At 45.1% G+C, this 18,166-nt stretch overlaps 1 protein-coding gene across 1 annotated transcript in view; it reads left to right on the top strand.

The window, feature by feature from the left end:
• The first annotated feature begins 6,345 nt into the window (after positions 1-6,345).
• Sim1 (SIM bHLH transcription factor 1) overlaps positions 6,346-18,166 on the top strand; it is a 68,013-nt gene continuing 56,192 nt past the window's right edge. The window contains exons 1-2 of the mRNA XM_076859898.2: positions 6,346-6,617; positions 16,174-16,256. Coding sequence (XP_076716013.1) covers positions 6,443-6,617; positions 16,174-16,256 — 258 coding nt within the window. The 5' untranslated portion in view covers positions 6,346-6,442. The remainder of the gene's footprint in view (positions 6,618-16,173; positions 16,257-18,166) is intronic.

Consider the following 18,166-nt stretch of genomic DNA (forward strand, 5'->3'; position numbering starts at 1 on the left):
CTACTTTTGGCTGTGGGCCAGGAGATTCAAAGACATCAGTCCTGCAGTGTGGTAGTCTGGCTAAGCTGCTGCAGATCCCTGCCCCCTTACTGAGCTGCAGGAGATGCACTCATGCCTCTGGATCAGTGGACCCTTACTCCCGCTCCCACCTGCTTTCGTGGCTGCCTGGTGATCAGATTCGCCTTGCCTCTCATTTTACAGAATGCCAATTTGGGAGTTCAATAGGAATTTCTGATTCCTAAATCAGATAGGCCCCCTCACAGCCCATATTTAAAAGCTGCCTTCCTTTCCCACCTCTGTCCTAGGTAACCCTGAGGATCAGCCAGGTCTGGAAGTAGATAATCTGTTTATGGATTAAAAGGATTCACTTCACCAGAATCCCTTACTCACTCTGCCTCAAGAGTGCAGGGCTAGGCATTTGTGACATAATTTGGGGGTACACTGCCACCTGGGTCCCGAGAAAGGGACTCAGAGGTGGAAATTCTCTAGAAACCTAGTCCAAAAGGTCTCAAAGGTTGTGAAGAGTTCATGTTAGAGACCTGAAGTTACATAGGCACCTGCCCTCTGAATCCAGCCCATTCTCAGGGACCTCAGTTTTTCCCAGGCCAATGACATTACCCAGTCCCTCTTGGCTGTTAGCAGGGTCCCCCCATAGGCAGGTTTACCAAGATGGTAGTTTCCGAAATCCGGAAACAATTTAGGAATCAAAGTATCTTTCAACCTGAAGTTGTTAGTCAATGTTTATCACCAGGTTTGAATATCTCTGTTGTGTTCCTATGTCCACCATTGCTGACTTATGTGCACGCATCATTCTTAGCTGATTTCTGGAAGGGGGAAAAAAACTGTGCAAATGGCCCTCTCTGGGAATAGAAGGCATCCCACCTGACTCCCTCTTCAGAATAAACAGATTCAGACTTTCCTTTGCAGCTACTGCAACTTCTAATAAATGTTTTTAAGCACTCATTTTTTTCAGTAACCAATTAAAGGTTATGTTTTAGAATATGGTTTGAAAATCTGGATGGATAATATTATCCAGAATATTTAGAGAAACTGTGCAGAATCCTTTCTTGTATTCATCACTCTTATCTTTCAAGTTGCTTTATTTTCTTTCCACCCCCCCCTCTCTCTCTGTGTGTGTGTGTGTGTGTGTGTGTGTGGTTTCTTTCTTTCTTTGGCAGAAAATATACTTTTCAAAACTTCCTGATCAAAGAAGTAATATTTCCTGTAATTTTAAGGCATTAAGAATGACCCCTTCCCCTTTATTTTGTTTCCTCTTATCCTTTCTTTCCTGGTAGGCTTATCCCAGCGGATAAAGTTGTAAAGAGTCCTTCTTTCTGCTTCAACATCAAAACTTCATAGAGTTGTCAACATCTAAATATGGTAATAAAATGGGTCAAGAACAAGATTAACATTAACTTGTTGAGTCCCATCCCCAGTATCACAAAAACAAACCAAACTAAAGCAAACCAAAAAACCCACCTTGTATACATGGAAGAAAAAATGTGAGTATTTATTTCTTAAGACCTTAACGTTTTCTAGATAAAATTTCCTTTTTCCGCGGTAAAGAGTGAACATTTGGATATAACATACCGAGATGTTTAAGTGGACGCCTTTGGATTTTTCATCTTGATTATAAATATATCCCTCATTCAGACCTTGATCATTGAGTAAAATCCATGTCTGTTTTTTTTTTTTTTTTTTTTTTTTTTTTTTTGGGCATCTGTGCACACGTGATATGAGAAGATGTAACTGTGTGTGTCTTTCTGGCAGTTTTAAAAAGAAAAGCATCTGAAATCACTCTTATTTTGATTAAAATGTTCAGATAGCTGGGAACAGAGGAATTACAGAAAGACAGGACGGAGGTCTATACTGGAGTAGGATAGGAACCGCAATGCGCCCAGGTCTGTGCCGCAGCGCTAAAATCCAGTTTGGCAGTTTGTTTTGGGATTCCCCTTGGCGTTGACCTGTTCTTTTATAATACAAGGTACAGCATCTCTAGTCTGGAGTTGGCCTGATGTCGAAAAGGTCAGGTGGCCCTTGGAGGCCCCCTCTTTTTCTTTCTGAGCGCCGTGCAGCGCGTGAGACTTTGCACGCACAGGCATGTTTCCGAATCCGCCACAGCGAGCTTGCAGCGTACACCCCACCAGAGCCCTGGGCTTATGCATGTACAGGTGTCCGGCCACAGCTGCTGGCAGGTTCCATGAAGGCAGCATTCCGGGGAGTCCCAAAAGTGGAAGGGACTCTCAGGAAACAATGTCACGCCTTTAGTCTGTTTGCCCTTCTTGGTTGGGGGAGATGTTTGTATAGATCAGGATCAGTTTCCTCACTTAATCGGGTCCCCTCCAGGGGCAATGTAGACCACGCCTCTGGACAACAGGGCTAAGTTTTAATACAAAGGAGGCGATGGCCTAGATCTGTACTGATTCCTGTTGGTGTGGGTGGCTCGCTGTGCCCATCTCTTTGCTTTCCTCTTATATTGGAAAAGAGGTTGATAGGATTAGTCTCAAGAAACTTATTTAAAATTTCCCATGCTGGAGGCAAACTCAAACTCACAGAACACGTGGGAGGCACCTGAAGTTCCGGTTCACGGTTCACGTCCCAGGCTGGCCAGGCGCGCGTGCGGGGCTGGTGGGCGGGGTCGCCAGGAGGGTGCCAAGTCGGGTCCTAGTGTCGGGTGGGAGCGTGAAAGAGTCCTTGCTCCAACCTGAGTTCAGAGATTAGAAAAACAGGTGTTACGTCGCTGTGCTAATTCACTCTTTCGGTAAACGCGGCTCAGACCGTTGTATGCAAAGGATTTAGTGAGGGGCTGTCACCTCAGGGGCCGTTTGTTCACTTTGTTTATTAAATGACATTTACTGGGTTCATCGACAAAAGAGATACCTTGGGACCTTGGAGTAACCCGCTAGGCAACTCACAACATCAGCCTTTGGTGTAAAGACTTCAATACTGATTTTACCCCTTTTGCTTCTGAGGAAAAAATACTACATTTCTTCCATTTAAAACGCGCCCTGCATGAAAAGGTGGGAACTGCCAGACTCTCCACGCCGCCCCCCCCCCCGCCGGAGTCCCTATAGAGTACAGGTTTCAGACTCCAGAAAAGCACTTCCACGCCTGCATGCTGTTTGCAAAAGAGATAGGGTTTAGAGCAGCCACAGACTTCACTGAAATCCTGTCTAGAACAATAGAAAACTGCTTCTTAACCCTAAAGTGTCATTGCTTAGCCTGGTGGCTCCATCTTATCCTGATATCTGTCCACACTGGCAGAAAGAGGAGAGCTAGGAAAGGTTCTTTCACGCCCTCGGAATCCCTCCCACCCCGTTCCCCTCGCTACCGCTACTGTAGTAGCTAACTTGACCTTATCTGATCTTTCTGGAATTTCGTGTAAAAGCGACCACATCGCATCTCAATCTTCCTAACCACCTCTTGCTACAGTATACCATTTGGTGATCAGTACCGCCCAGAGTAGGTCTCTAAGTGGCTACACCCACTGGGGAAATGACTCCTCCTTCTAGATTAGAGCCCATTATCTGGTTCCAGTTTTGAAACACCCACAAAATCTATTTAGTTCTTTCCCCCTTTTCTGTCTATCCCAAACTTTGACCTCCTCTTGCCAGGTGTTGCCCAGATGTGTAAATAACCCCAGAAAGCTGCCGTCAACTTAGAGCTTATGCCACTGGGCAGCAAGGAGATAGAAGATGTCTGTATTTTTAAACAAACACTCTTAAAGGTGTTCTGAATATCAGTAGAATGGCAGACACCCCTCTTTAGAGTATTTATTTTTTCAGCAGCAATTAGCGCCATAAACTGGAGGATAAATGCACCATTATTGGTGTTCTGACTTTTATGACAGAACTGCCTCTAAACACATCTCTAGGAGCAGAACCGTGATCACTAGCAGCACCAAAACCAAGCCAGGAATCACATCGGTAGGGAGTGATTTGTAAGCGGTGATATTGTCTTGGGCAACTTAACTTTTTTCTTGTTGCTATCTGTTGTCTTTTCTCAGATGACAGAAAGAGAGGGCAATCCAAATTAGAGGATCTCTAACCCATAATTTGTCAGCAACAATACTTGGGAGCCTTCATTTAAAAAGCTCCTAATGGTGAATTGTAGACATTTTAAGTTCAATTTTGTAGACTGTATCCTTTCTGTAAAGAATATTCACGTTGGGCTTTTATTTCTTGAAACAAAACCCAACAAAAGAGTCGGCTGATATTAAAGATAATGGATTATTGTGAGATATCTATCAATCACTTCTAACTCTATTTTGACCTGAAATATAACCTCCTTTCTCCTAGTGTCCATTCGCTGCTTGCCATACGAAAAAACTCCCCCAACAGAGATCTCCACAGTGAGCAAATCAGCCACAGATCCGACGCATTTCGAAAAACACGCTCTTCTTTGGGAGTAAAGACAGGCATTGTATTTATTTCCTCTGGTGATGAATTCGGTGTCATTCTGGTTTCAGAGAAGCGTGAGAGAAAATAAAGCCAAACATCGGCGCACGGTCGGATCAGCGTTTGGGCAAACTGCTCGGTCCGGGTTACTATGGTCTTGCCTGCCGGCAACCCCAGACTACCCGCCCGACCTCTGCTGCCTAGGGGTTGCAGCACACAGCCTCCAAGCGCTCCCAGCACCATTACGCGGGTGCGTCAAGCTGAGTGCTCAGACACCCGACCCCAGGGAGCAGGGATAGCAGGGGTCGTGCACAACACCCAGCAGGCCCCAGAGGCCCGGAACTACCGTGGCAGCTTGGCAACTCCGACCCCTGCGCCCGGGTCTCATTAGGTTCGCGGTGGCCACGCGGGTGGTAGGACTGGGAGCCCAGACCTGGGGCGCGTGGGGGCGGTGCGGGGCGTCCTCTCGTCACTCAGCTCGGTTGGCCAATGAACGCCGCGCCGCGGGGCGCATCCGGCCAATAGGAGGCGGAAAGACTTGTGAGTGGCATTGAGAGAGGGTGGGAGAAAGGGAGCCCGGGAGTGAAGTTGAAGCTAAGCCCCGTAAGCTGTAAAGAAGTTACTGGGGGGGCGCTTTCGGCTTCCAATTAGGAATAATACTGGCTTTGTAGCAACTACCGAGGAAGAGGATTCTCAAACCACCTCTTCCGTCCCAAAGCCGGCATCCTCCTACTTCTGTCACGTACCCCTCCCCCAATTCATGACCAAGTGAAAGGAGCCAGGGAATGCTCTGCACCTCTCTGCTAGTGGGAAGCGGAGAGGCCGGCAGAGTTGTTTAGTTGGACCGTAGGCATGAGTACAATTAAGAGGTGGGCGTCTTCGCACCCTTTGCAGCCCTCAAGGACTGAAGGTAGGTAAAGCAGAAGACACCCTACGCCCACCCCGCGGCGTCACAGCTCTGCGGCTGGGGAGGCTAGGCTGGGACGCCTCCCTCCCCCCAGCGCCTTCGAAGGGGCTGTCGGTGAGTGTGCCACCTGTTAACCTGGCGCTCCGGTACCCCGAGTGTTACCGCCCCTGCTGGGCAGGGACAGTCGAGGGTCTCTTCCTTTTTGGAGCCCCGAGGGGCTTGATGAGTAAGTGCCACTTTTTGAGAAACCCTCAGACTTGAGACCCATGTTAAAAAGAGGTAACCCAGCTCCAGATTTGCCAAGGTCGGGCCTGAAAGGCATTCGTCCGCAGAGCTGTGGAGGAATTCTGATTTGCGGAAACCTGCTTTCCTGGGAAGTGTGCCTGGCCTGGGCGCCAGTGCAGAGACCCAAGGCTGAAGATCTTCTGAGGGTCTTCAAAAATATGTATTTTGTTTTTTGGGCAGGTTCCCAGTGGGCTGGAGAACGTGGCTGACATGAGTGAGCGAACGCGAGCGTTATTTGCTGGGTGCTCAGTCTCTGCTCCTTTCTTTGTATCTTAAAAAACAAACAAAAATTACTGATCCTGGCTAGGAAAGCTGAGGCGCGCCGAGGCCCTTTCACAGCGGTTTTTCGGAATCGGGGCAAGGGTGTGATGGTGGAGCCACAGATCTCTTACGCTCTGATGCTGTTGTCTTCGCAGTGGTCTGAAAGAGTTACCTGGGATTCGTGTTCTGCATAAAGGGACTCAGAGTCGCCTCGGATGCGATAGGACTGAAGAGCAAACGTCGGGGATTATTATGCCGATTTTCCAAGGAACCGGGTTCGCAGCGCTGAATAGAAGAAAAGGCTGGTTCCTCGGTTGTCCTGACAGCATTTGAGACCTAGAAACCTCAGGATTGCCCAAATTGCCGTGGATCAGCAACTTTCCTATCGTACACTTTTTCAAAGAAAATATTTTCTGTTCTTTGCGCTGTCCTTTTACTACCAGCACTACACTCCCTGGTGTAGACTTCAGCCTCTTCATTTAAAGTATGTCTTATGTTTTTGCCAAGTATGATATCTAATTGAAAATTAATTTTTGGTTTTGGATGAATCTGTGGAGCTCACGTTGTAAGAAGAAAGGGGGAACGAGACACAATGAAAGAGAAGTCCAAAAATGCTGCCCGGACTAGGAGGGAGAAGGAAAACAGTGAGTTTTATGAACTGGCTAAATTACTGCCTTTGCCCTCAGCTATCACCTCGCAGCTGGACAAAGCATCCATAATCAGACTCACGACCAGCTATCTCAAAATGAGAGTGGTGTTCCCAGAAGGTAAGTGACTTTGCTAGAAAGAATTTCAAAGCAAAGTGGGTAGGAACTTGCCAGACAATGAGCCTACCCCAGTGAGGGAGGTACACCCATATTTACTACATTTGTATTCTATGCAAAGGGAATTTTAGCCTAACTACTTGATTCAGCTCCTCAATAAACTCAAGGTTGCTTTTCCTTTTCCTAGTTCCCTCTACTTCCCCATTAATACTTTCTGTTCAGTCCATCAGATGTGTTTGGTTGGGAAGCAGCCCAACAGTGCTTTTGTCAACACTTCAGATACTGGGCTCAATTGAAAGTACTACTAATCCAAACATGACTTTCTTTTTTATTCCACTTGTTTGAATTGTATCCAGTAGAAAGCAGGAACACTGCTAGATTCTGCATATCTGCTAGATATGGATAGATCTACTTACATGTAACTAAATCAGATAATAATTCCTCTATATGTCTATGGTTCTGCAAGTGAGGAGGTATATTCATACAAATACATCCTGAATTTACCCAGTCTCTTGGCTGCCTATAGTAAATTCATTCTACATTTTCAAGATATTCTCAAATTAGGAAACTAATTCTGGGACTTGGTGATTTGCAACTCTGGCCTTTACATTATCTGTAAGATACTAATCTAGTTTCAAAATACATCAGATTGGACTAAGATGACTAGCCCACTTAGAAAATATCTTCTGGGTGGCAGATTGGCAAATGGATCCTGGGAAAATTGTTTTATAAGGCTGGGAAATTAGAATAGTTGAGTTGTTGACATGATTTAAAACTTATATTTAGTTCATCAACATTCACTGTGTGAGGCAGAGCAGCCTTCATGTAACACTGTGCTGTAAAAAACTGTTTATACTCACTAGGGAAAGGACACTTCTCTCTTCCATTTACCCATTTACTCAATCAAATTAAAACAGGTTTACAAAATATTTTAAATATGTTTTTACTAGAAGAGGAAGATTTTAAAATGTAAAGGAGAGATTACTAGTCAAGCAAACAAAAATCTAGCAGAAAAAAAAAACCCTGTTAATTTCAAAAAAACAAAACTTCTTATTTGACCTCTGAAAGTTTATGTTGAATCATTATTTTGAATGTTTGGCATTTGTTGTTTTAAAGAAATAGTGGTGGGCAAGGAAATAGTCATTATTGGGTTTGGAGTTTCACTTTGCTTGATCTTGATGCAAAAGCTTGCAAAAATATGTGTCAAATTAGTCAGGGACACTACAGGAAAACTTCCAAATTATACTTCAATTCTACCCTCAAACTACAAGGTCCTTCCTCTTAACTTGGTTCCTTGAACAATTCTCCTCATTTGACCCTGGAAACCACAGGAGGAGGGGAATCAAAGCTTTAAGTAACTGTAAAGTTTTTTAAAAGAAAAAATATTAAAAAAGAGGGAGGAACTTTATGCTAAAAACCACATTTCCCATTCAAACTGTGCTGAGAATTGCTGATGGGAAACTTATCGTTATACCACACTGTCTTCTGTTTAAAAAAGAGATCTTGTTGTTTTTTATACTGTCAGCGCCTACTTTATAAAAATAAAGCTATTGCGAACTCCGCTAGCCGCGCAGTTCCTAACAGGATTATTAGCAGTGATTTGTCAGCCCCTGCGGTCTCAGTGGGTTCCCTTTCTGCGTGATTTCTAGCCGGTCTCGTCAATTATCGATGCCAATGTCGCTCGCTGTTTGATCAGAAGCAGCATATGGTGCTGCTTGTGGGGCTGCGAGTAATCGCAGGAGGAGAAGAATAGCGGGTCGGCGTTCCCGGGCAGGCATCACGCGGGCACCGAGAGCCCAGGGAATCGCCTGGGCCAGGGACGCTAGCCTGCTTGGTACAGACCCTGGGCAGGGGCAAGCTCTGCCAGAAGGAGCTCGGGGCCGTTTTTGGTGACTGTTTTTGTTTTGTAAGAGAGCAAGCTTTCTTGTTTAATTAAGTCCTACCTCCACAAATTATAAATCACGTTATAAATAAATAGGAGGGACAAAAAGTAAATTCTCATAGGCAACTTCTCGTTATTTATTTTATTTTTATTTTATTTTTTTTTTTTTTTAAGAGAACACGGGCGAAGTCTCCCGCTGGAATACCCTTGGTGGCAAGGCCAGTCCCCTCTGGCTACTTTAAAGGGCAATTGTGCTTTCTGCAGCCAACCCCCCTCACTTCCTCCAGAGTCCCGGGCCGGCCCCTCCCACCTCTCCCTTCTATGGGTGAGTGTGAGTTTATGGGGAGGAGGGGATGGACGATGTGTGAACTCTGGGCACATCATTTATTTCTCCAGCTACTGTTGAGCTCATAACTCACCCACAGCCTCCACCCGATGAGTTAAGACAGGGTCATAGGAACAGCTGGCTCCTAGGGATGAGGTTTTAATTCTGAGAGTGTATGAGCTTCAAAAACTCAAATGCGGCCCTTCAAAATATTAAAAAAGAAAAACATCAGTAAATAACAACAACAACATATCAGCTTTCAAGGGAATGAAATAGTGAAAAGCCTTAGAATTAGGCACAACCTGCAGGGGGTGCCCAATTTGGGGTCTCTCTTGCCTCAGAGAAGCTGGGAGGACAAGACTGAGGTCCAAGGCAGTGAAGGAAACCCTAGTCCTTTTCATTTTTATATGGTTGTAGCCTTTTTTTTTTTTTTTTTTTTTTTTTTTTTTTTTTTTTTGTACTGGTGACTGAACACAGTGGTAGGTTTACCACTGACCTATACCACAGTCCCCAACCTGGAACTTGTGATCCTCCTTCCTCAGCCTCTCAGTCCCTGGGATCACTGACTTGCATCTCCATACCCAGATGGTTGTAGTCTTCTTTAGTAAGACTAAATGGAATTTGAAGATTAAATTCATCCTTCTTATATCAATCTTGAAGCCATTCTAGCACATAGTAGACCCTCAATAAATTTTGTTTTAGGGATAGCTATTTTATCATGGTAAATATTCCATTACACATGGGTTTTTGTAAGACACTCTCAAATAATTATAAATCTGGTGACATAGCTATAGGCATAATGATATTGTAAAATTTGGGTTTTTTGTTCATATCACAATTCATCTATATTACCCTACAATGCAAAAAGCTATAAATTAAATGAACAAATAAAATTCCCCCATACTTATTTTTTAAAGGAGAAAAATAATTAAAATATAGGTCATTTCCTTTCCAATCTTTCCTGCTAAGTGTAGTTTTTCACTCAAGAGTCTATTAGCTTTTATCTGGTGGCATGTTTCAGCTTTTAAACTTATTTTACCTGAGTAGAGAATAATGAACTAATTAGGGGGAATTGATAGAGAAAAGAGGATGGGATATGGATATTCCAAATAATTAAGAATAAGCATTAGATTCCCATGTTGAATTTGAGATTTAATAGTAAAAAAGTAAAGTAAAAAAGAAATTCTGATAACATTATTATGAAATCATTAAAAGCACATATCTTCTGACTGATAATAGTCTTTTCTGAATACTAGAAAAGGAAAGATTGAGGCATGTAGAAATATATAAATCTTAGGTGCTATCAAAACTGGAATGACAGGATAAAAAAAGAGATGTCTTGACCTTGTTTGTATGCTAAATAGGACAAATTCAACTAAAAAGAAATACATATTAATTATCCATCTATAATGCAATTTTACTGGGCATAGTGGTATGTGGAATGAACTTTGAAGGAATTAGATATGTTTTCAAGTCTATAGCTGTTCAGTCTTGGTAATATTGCCCTGCCATTTCGTTGTCAAAACCTCTTTAGAAAATAAAAATAATCACAATTGAAATTAGTGAGTGTTCAGGAAAGAGAGGATGAATAAGTAAACCTCCACAGACCCTTTCTATAATATTCATCTCTAGGTTGAAATCCCTAATTGTATTATATTTTTTGAAGCAGAGAACTGAAGAAAAGAAAGAGGCCCCCATTTCCCACGTGCATCGGTGATTTAAGACTGTTTTTCTTGCTGCTCAAGGAAATGATTGAGCATTAAGTTTCCATGTTTATTTTCTTACAGAAGTTTTTCTCATTTAAAAGCCTTTAAGCACAGTTTATGCTCTACACTGATTTTTCTCCGTTTGATTCTAGTTTTGATGTTGACTTAAAATGTGAAGAACTAAATTTTGTGCAGAGCATTTGCAAGGCAAATTTATTTGCTAGAAATTATAGGTCTAGCCACTGGGGTAGGGGGAACACCTTTTTTCTTAAGGAGACAGATCACTACCAAAAAATAATAACATGAAAAAAATATTAAAAAACAGGTATCAAAAGCTATGGTGATGATTTCAAATAAGGTATGATCTCGTACTTGAACCTAAAACAATACTAAACTTACAGAATAAAAAGCCTGATATCTACAAGAGTTGTTTTTCAGTTCTAGGGAATCCCGGTAGCTTGAAACTTTTCCTGACAAATGGTGACACAGAATACAAAGCCACGGATTCTTGCTGCATTTCTCTATAGGTCCAGGAATTTCTCAAAAAAAAAAAAAAAAAAAAGGTTCAGACTCTTATAATATTAATGATTTTAGTGGGTTATTCATTGCCAGTCTTTGATCCATAAAAATTTAAATTTTGTATGAGGAAGAGGAAACCCAATTATTTAGGAATGGTCCTGCTCTTCTGAGAATGCTAAAACAATGTCCAAAATGTAACAAACTTTCCTCCTCAGGTACCCCCACACAGTGGGCGACTACTGTGTCTTTATGGCTCAGGCTAGGGACAGCTACCATATCAAGGTCTCAAGTTCATTTCGCCTGTGTCAAGGTCTGAAGGCCCAAGGCCAATTAAGTTGGCATAGTGAGTCCCCTTCTCTCTGCAGTGGCCCAGCGCTGGGACTCTAAACAGTCGCCCCATTCCCTGTGCCGGGTCAGGTGTACGGAAACCCGGAATGTCTCCGCCGGGTGTCTGGAGCAGAGGCCCTGCGGAGCGCTCCGAGTGCTCCTGTGTGCCCGCCACCCTTTCTTGCTGCCCGGGCTCAGCCCCAATGACTAGCGGTTGTCTAGATCTGAAGTAGAAATTATGTCCAATCTGTCTGTTTCCGGGAGGGAAGATTCCGTGCGCTTGTAGAGGATCTCAGCTCAAGTGGAACCGAAGCGGAATTCCTCTGTCCTTTGCGGTTCTGCCTTGCCGGAGCGGGCCTCTAGGGAAGGCCCAAGGACTTGGGCGACTCCGCTTGACATTTTTCAGCCACATGCAGGACACTCTCCAGGTATTTATACCCAGTTTTAGTCTGAATCTTGTCGAACCCTCCCCTCCCTTCGTTTTTTGCAGTTTTTTGTTCATTAGCAGCCGGCTCAGACGTGTGGCTGGCAGGCTCAGTCCGGAAAGGAAAGCCTAAACTCGGAGGCGGAATGGAGCATGACAAGGGCGCAGAAAGGGTCAGCTCTGTGACCATCCGGCTTCATCCCACATTTACAGTAACATTAGTGGCTTCTCAGGCGCAGCCGCAGAGCGTCTCTGGCCCCTGAGCGGCAGGCAGAGGAAGGCAGGGCACACGCTTTGCAGATAGGGTAGTCGCACATTGTGGGGTCCCTGGGAATTGGTGCAGGACAAGGCCTGGCAGGGCACGGTCGTCGACGCCCTAGGGAACACTGCCACACTGGCCGGGTGGCTTAGAAGGGCCCCTGCGCTAGAGGAGGGAGAGGGTGCACGTCCGTTCCCAAATCGACCTTCTGCCCAAGGACTGATCCAGGAGTTCTGTCTCCATGGGAAGTGTCCATTCTCCGTCTCTCTTCCCCAGAGTCCAGCCGTAGAGGTGCGGGGAACCCCAAACCAAGGTCGCTTGGTATCTCTAGCAGAGGAATGCTAGGATTTGCGTTCAGTAATGATGCACAGGCTCTGCAGGATACATAGGCTTTGGGATTTCCTCCCTGGTCCAACCTTTTCCCCCTCACCCTCCGCCGCGGTTGACCCAGGGAGCTTGGACAAATGACTTGGGACTAAAAATTAGGAGTTGTGCCTTCCAGGGCCTTTCCAGCCCCAGTCTCTAGGTTGTGGTCAAATGGAGGGAGAGCGTCTCTAGTTTATGCATTTATCCCCTCATTGCCTAAAAGGCATAACTTGATCCATGGAGTAGATAGTGGTCCCGGGAACAACTACAAGGAGGATGCATTTCTGTGGCAGTATAGTATGTACAGAATAAAAGAAAGAACAAGCTCTTTTCTTCCACGTCTTCCTGTCGGAGTGAAGGCGGCAATGATGCAGGGTCTGTAATCTGTATTTTGTCAAGGGTATGAAATTCATTCGGAAGGAAAACCTCGATCAATTTATTTTTGCTGCTTGCAATAACACAGCTGGATGATGCTTTGGGCTCAGCTAGACTGAGGCTCATCATTCATTCGCCAAGAACGGGCCTAAATGGTGCCTGTGGGATTAGGTCAATTTTAGTGGATCTACTTCGCCTCATTTGGTTACTAATTGGTTTCTTGTTTTATAAATCGAAATCTCATTTTCAGGAAATTACAAAACCCATGCAGTCAGTCCATTGAGGTAATCCTTGGGTCAGGGGGTATTTAAATGGAAATGGCTCAACCGCGCACCAAGGGTAAAGCAACAGTGAAACTTACCGGGGTTTTCACATGAAATGTGAGCTAGCCCTTTAGATCCATAATAGATACATCCCTTCTAATGCTACTTATGTAAATATGATAAACCAGACTTTAAGGAAAGAGGGGGGCCTGGGAGAAACAAAATTTATCTGCTAAGGTTAATGTGGCATATCTTGGAAATCTTCCAAAATAGATTATGTTTTCCTTTGTCTTCGGCCACTTTAGCTGGGGAAAATCCTTTTGTCTAAAACCCGATTTAGTTATCGCCTCCCTCACAGAGCTCCTTTTCTCCTTTGCAAAACCCTGTTCCCTCGGCCTCACCGAATTACAAGAGAATCTTTAGATCTTGTTCCCACTGTAATCCCGCCGCCAAGGGAGCTGGTTTCCTCCTCATTTTAAACAGACAATCAAAGGATTTGCGAATTTTCTGCGGTAGGTCAAGTGCAGAAACGAAATCTCAGCTTACCCCCTCGCCAACTGAAATTGGGTGCCGGAACGCGTCACTGAAGGCAAGAGGCGAGGGGGTCCAGGGAGAGGGGTCTCCGGCCCACTTGGAGACTTTTGGAAAGGAGGACCCTTGATGCGGGCTTGGGGAAGTGTCCTCTGCACCCCAAAGGGCGAGTTCAGTCCTGGTATTACGTCAGGGAAGACCGACAGGTAGACGAGGGTAGCCAGTTCCTTATAAAACATTAACCCAGACTCAACCGTGTGACGGAGATTTCGACGGGAAACAAAAAGAGAAGGCAATGCTCCATGAAAGCAAAAGGTTCCTTAAAAAGGTGGTGGGGGTGGGTGCAAGAGTGGATAAGGGAGGGGGAGGGAGGCCTCTGTTAACCCGCACCCGGATGGGCTGTTTATTAACCTTTGGGAAGTCTGATTTTCCCTCGTAGGAGCATAATAATAAGGCCGTAACCCGACACAAGAAACAGTCGAGGCTGGCGCCGCGAGTCCTAAACCAGTATTCCCCCACCCCCACCCCCACCAGCCCAGCCCGGGAAATCTTCAGATCCTTTGGGTGGGGTACGCGCTCCTGGAGCCCAACAAAATTTTACATTGAAGACGTTTGTTGGCCCTACGCACAGGTTTCCAACACTTCTGGGGGCTTCGAGTCGGTCTCCCCACCCAAGGAAGACTCAGCCCACCCATAAAGTGCAGGAGTGTCCGCCCTCCGCTCGCGCAAGGGGTTTCAGGACTTCTCAGGTCCAAGGGCGCTCGCGGGCGGCGACACCGGCGTCCCGGGCACTCTCTGCAGGGTCCTTTTCCTTTACCCTGTTAGCCTCCGCAGTCAACTCGATCTGACTCTTCTTCTGGGTAGGAATGTCTGAACAGAGATTCAAAAGAAAAGAAAATGTCGTGCCAGATATCAAGGAGGACAGATTGGTTGAATCATGAGGAGCGAAGGGGAAGGAGACAACAGGAAGGGATGTTTACAGGTGACTGTGACGGGGACCTCCTGGAGTGGTCCAGAAGAAGGAAAGAAACCTGGACAGTGGAGTCACTCTGGGGAGGGAAGTTGGGGCGGGCTAAAAAGTCAGGAGGGGTCAATCTGCACGAGGGAGAGAGAGGAGTCCAGTCGCAGGCGGGGAACATCAGTGTTTACAGAGCGGTGGGGAAATCGTTAGATTTATTTAGATGTGCAAACACCCAGAAAGACCCTATTTGAGCTTAAGGGGCGTTCAGTGTTACTCGTTGCCAGGATTTTGATCGCTTGCTTAGGAAGCAGCTCTTGCCCAACACCTTTAAAAAAACCTAACTCTTTGTTTTATTGTGAAAGATTCTTCCCAGCGCCACATTTATAGTGTTTTTGTCATTGTGTGTTTTACGTATGTGCCCCTAATGAAGAAGGTCATCTAAAAACAACGACAATAACAACAACAAAAACCATGTCATGTTAAACCTTGTACAATGATGTAAGAATGAAAGGACTTCACTATCTAGTTGATATAATTCCACAAGCGGCCCGATAGAGATATTATCTATAACACATTTAACATAGCTCTGCCCAAGTTTCTTCTGCCTTTTTATTTCTTTCTGTACACAGATAATATGGTTGACTATTAATTTTTAAAAAATCAACCATAAGAGTCTTCAATGTTTGCTGTTTTAGGCATCACCATAAAAACTGGCAAAGCCTCAAAAGATCTTAACGTAGTAACATCGAGGAGATGAATGGACTGTCTTTGTTAATAGGAGATGGTACCTGACAAGTAGAAAACAAAATTACTTTCTACATCAAGAATGCAACGAAAATATTGCTAAGAAATAACCAACTTCAGGAAAGTCCCCCCTCCCCCTTTTGGAGGCGGAGCGGGACAGGACTAGGGTGTGTAAAGCTGGGGCTCCAAGGGAAAAGGAAGATGAAGGATTGCAAAGGGATCCTGGTAAGCGTCAGACTGTAAGCTGATCAACCGCAAGCTAAAGGATTTTTTTTCGAAGGGGATTAAGTCAGATCCAGGGGAGGAGAATGTCTAGAAAGTCCCGCAGCCAATCAGAGAGGACGCCAGGGACCAGATGAATCTGGCCAGTTGTTTCGGGCCACTTTGGGGGCAGAGGTTCGCTATGTGGGGGGACATCCCTCGCCTCTTGATAAGGACGATGGTGAAAACTTTGGGCGAGAAATGAGTGTCCCTCATCTCCTTAAACAAACTAGTGAACCTACGCAAAAGTTATCGCTAGTGTGTGATGTCGGGGGGCTTCTCTAGTGCAGAGGCGCCTTGAGGTCCTGCCAGGAGAGCACTCCAGGAGAGCAGGTCCTAGCTGAGAAACCCGGTTCCCTCAGGCCAGAGGTTGACTTCTGCTCGGAACCCAGGGAGGGGCCAAAATTTATACTCTGGCATAACCTCTTCCCAACTGTGCAGGTTGGGTGGGGTTGACTGGGAAATAATATCAGAGGGTTCTTCCTCTTGCGCTAATGTGTAACAAACCACACACACACACACAAAAAAAAAAAAAAAAAAAAAAAATGCGAACTAGTCCCAAACTGACACTCGGGCTGGGATTCTGAAACTAAAGTTTGTTTCTATGTCTTCCCAGGGCTCGGTGAGGCGTGGGGCCACTCAAGTCGGACCAGCCCCCTGGACAACGTTGGCCGCGAACTGGGCTCCCATCTACTCCAGGTACGGACACACGTCTCCCAGTGGCTCTCATCCTTCCAGGTCCCGGTTACCTGGATGAACCTCTGCTTTCTTAAAAACTAACTAAAAAAAAAATAAAATTTAAAAATCCTTTCTGGACATGGCTCTCTCAGCCTACCAGCATCTCCAAAGTTAGAACTAAAGCTCTTAACTGGTGAGGATGGGCGAATGGCGCCTCGCCAGGCTGGGAGGGAGGCAAAGTGGCAACCAAGGCTTTGGTTTTGGAAAATAGTCCGGCAAGGCTCCATCAGGATGCTGAGACCAAGGGAGGGGTCGTCTTTTGTCATCTTTCCATTACTGGTACTGGAAGCCCAGGGCCCAAGCCGCCAAGACAGAGCCACAGAACCATCAGAAATGAAGGATTTCCGAAGGAAATAAAAGGAATCTGGTAGAAATGCCTGTCTGTGTTTTAACCTACACGTTGCGGTTCCAGCTGGGTCTGCAACTAATTTTATCTCTTCCTTGTAGTTCCCAGGCTCCCCCTCGCCCCAGGCCAGCCCAGGCTCTGGGTTACACACATACACACCCCCAGGTAATGAGTTTAACCAATGTGAGGTGCCCATTACATTGTTGTTTGCAGTGCACACTGTTTTAAATTGCCTGTTGCCAGCTTAAGTCGCAGAACAAATATTTTAAATAATAAAACTCCCGATGGCATTTTTAGGTTTGACACTTGTCCCCTACCCCACACCCTCTTTATTATTATTCAAGTCCACTGGGAGTGGTAGCTTGGAACCTAAGAAGTTTAAGGAAAGCCGGCAATTCTTCCTGCAGGACCCGCATGAACAGGGTCCCACAGCCTTCATGTTCCACTAGTACTCAAAATCTTTTTCATTAGGAAACAAGAGAGTTTAGTTGCACTGCACAAAGAAAGGGTCTGAGCTTTTCTCTGCTGGCCTGGCTTCCATACTTTTGAATTTATCTAGAAAAGGTGCTGTAATTCCCTTTATTTCAACACCTTTCATCAGATGTCTCTCAGTTGCCCCCCCCCCCATCTTTCCATAATCCCAGCCAATCTCTTCTGGCAATATAAACAAGATAACAAAACCCTTAAACAATCCCTCACCCCTTCTAGCTCTTGCCCAATCTCTCCTTTTTTTTTTTTTTTTTACCCCAAACTTCTGGTAGTATTGACTTCCATTCCATTTCAGTGGCTCACTCCCTTCCCCATTTGCTCCAACATCCCTGCAGTCTGTCAGCTCTTCTACCCATTAGGCTCTACAAAGGCCCCACCACATTTTGACATTAAGAATTAGATGCCCCTTTTTTTATCCTCCCTCAACTTGTTCATCCTACAAAATAGGAGGGTCAGGGCTGGGGCTATAGCTCAGCTGCAGAGCGCTTGCCTAGCATGTGTGAGGCACTGGGTTCTATCCTCAGCACCACATAAAAATAGACAAAATAAGGCATTCTGTCCATCTACAACTACAATTTTTTTTTTTTTTAAATAGGAGGGTCAATTATGTGCCATTAGAAAGCCCTTTCCTCATAGACTTTACATTGCAAGAGGAGCCTTAGAAACCCACACAGGTGTACTGCATATGTACCAGGTGACAGGTGCTGTTGAGAAAAATGAGAGGAGGTTTCTGTTTTAGGGTCACAGTTTAAAATGGAGATGATTGAAGAGGCACTAAGAAGGTGACATTTGGGCAAAGACCTTTAAGGAAGTGACACTGAAGAAGTAACATTCTCCTTTTTTCTACAATGTCTGTAGTAGCTTGATTTCCCATATTTCTCTCCCTCTCTGACTGCTCCTCTTTGATTTTCCCACCACTGTCTGTTTCACAAATGATGTAGTTTTCAGAAGGTTCTAGCTGTTTCTTCTCTCAATGCTCCACAGCCTCCTGGGTGATTTTAATCAACACCACTGCTTCAACTCTTCTCTCCACATG

Source organism: Callospermophilus lateralis, chromosome 6, assembly GCF_048772815.1.
Source record: "Callospermophilus lateralis isolate mCalLat2 chromosome 6, mCalLat2.hap1, whole genome shotgun sequence".
NCBI classification, from domain to species: Eukaryota; Metazoa; Chordata; class Mammalia; order Rodentia; family Sciuridae; genus Callospermophilus; species Callospermophilus lateralis.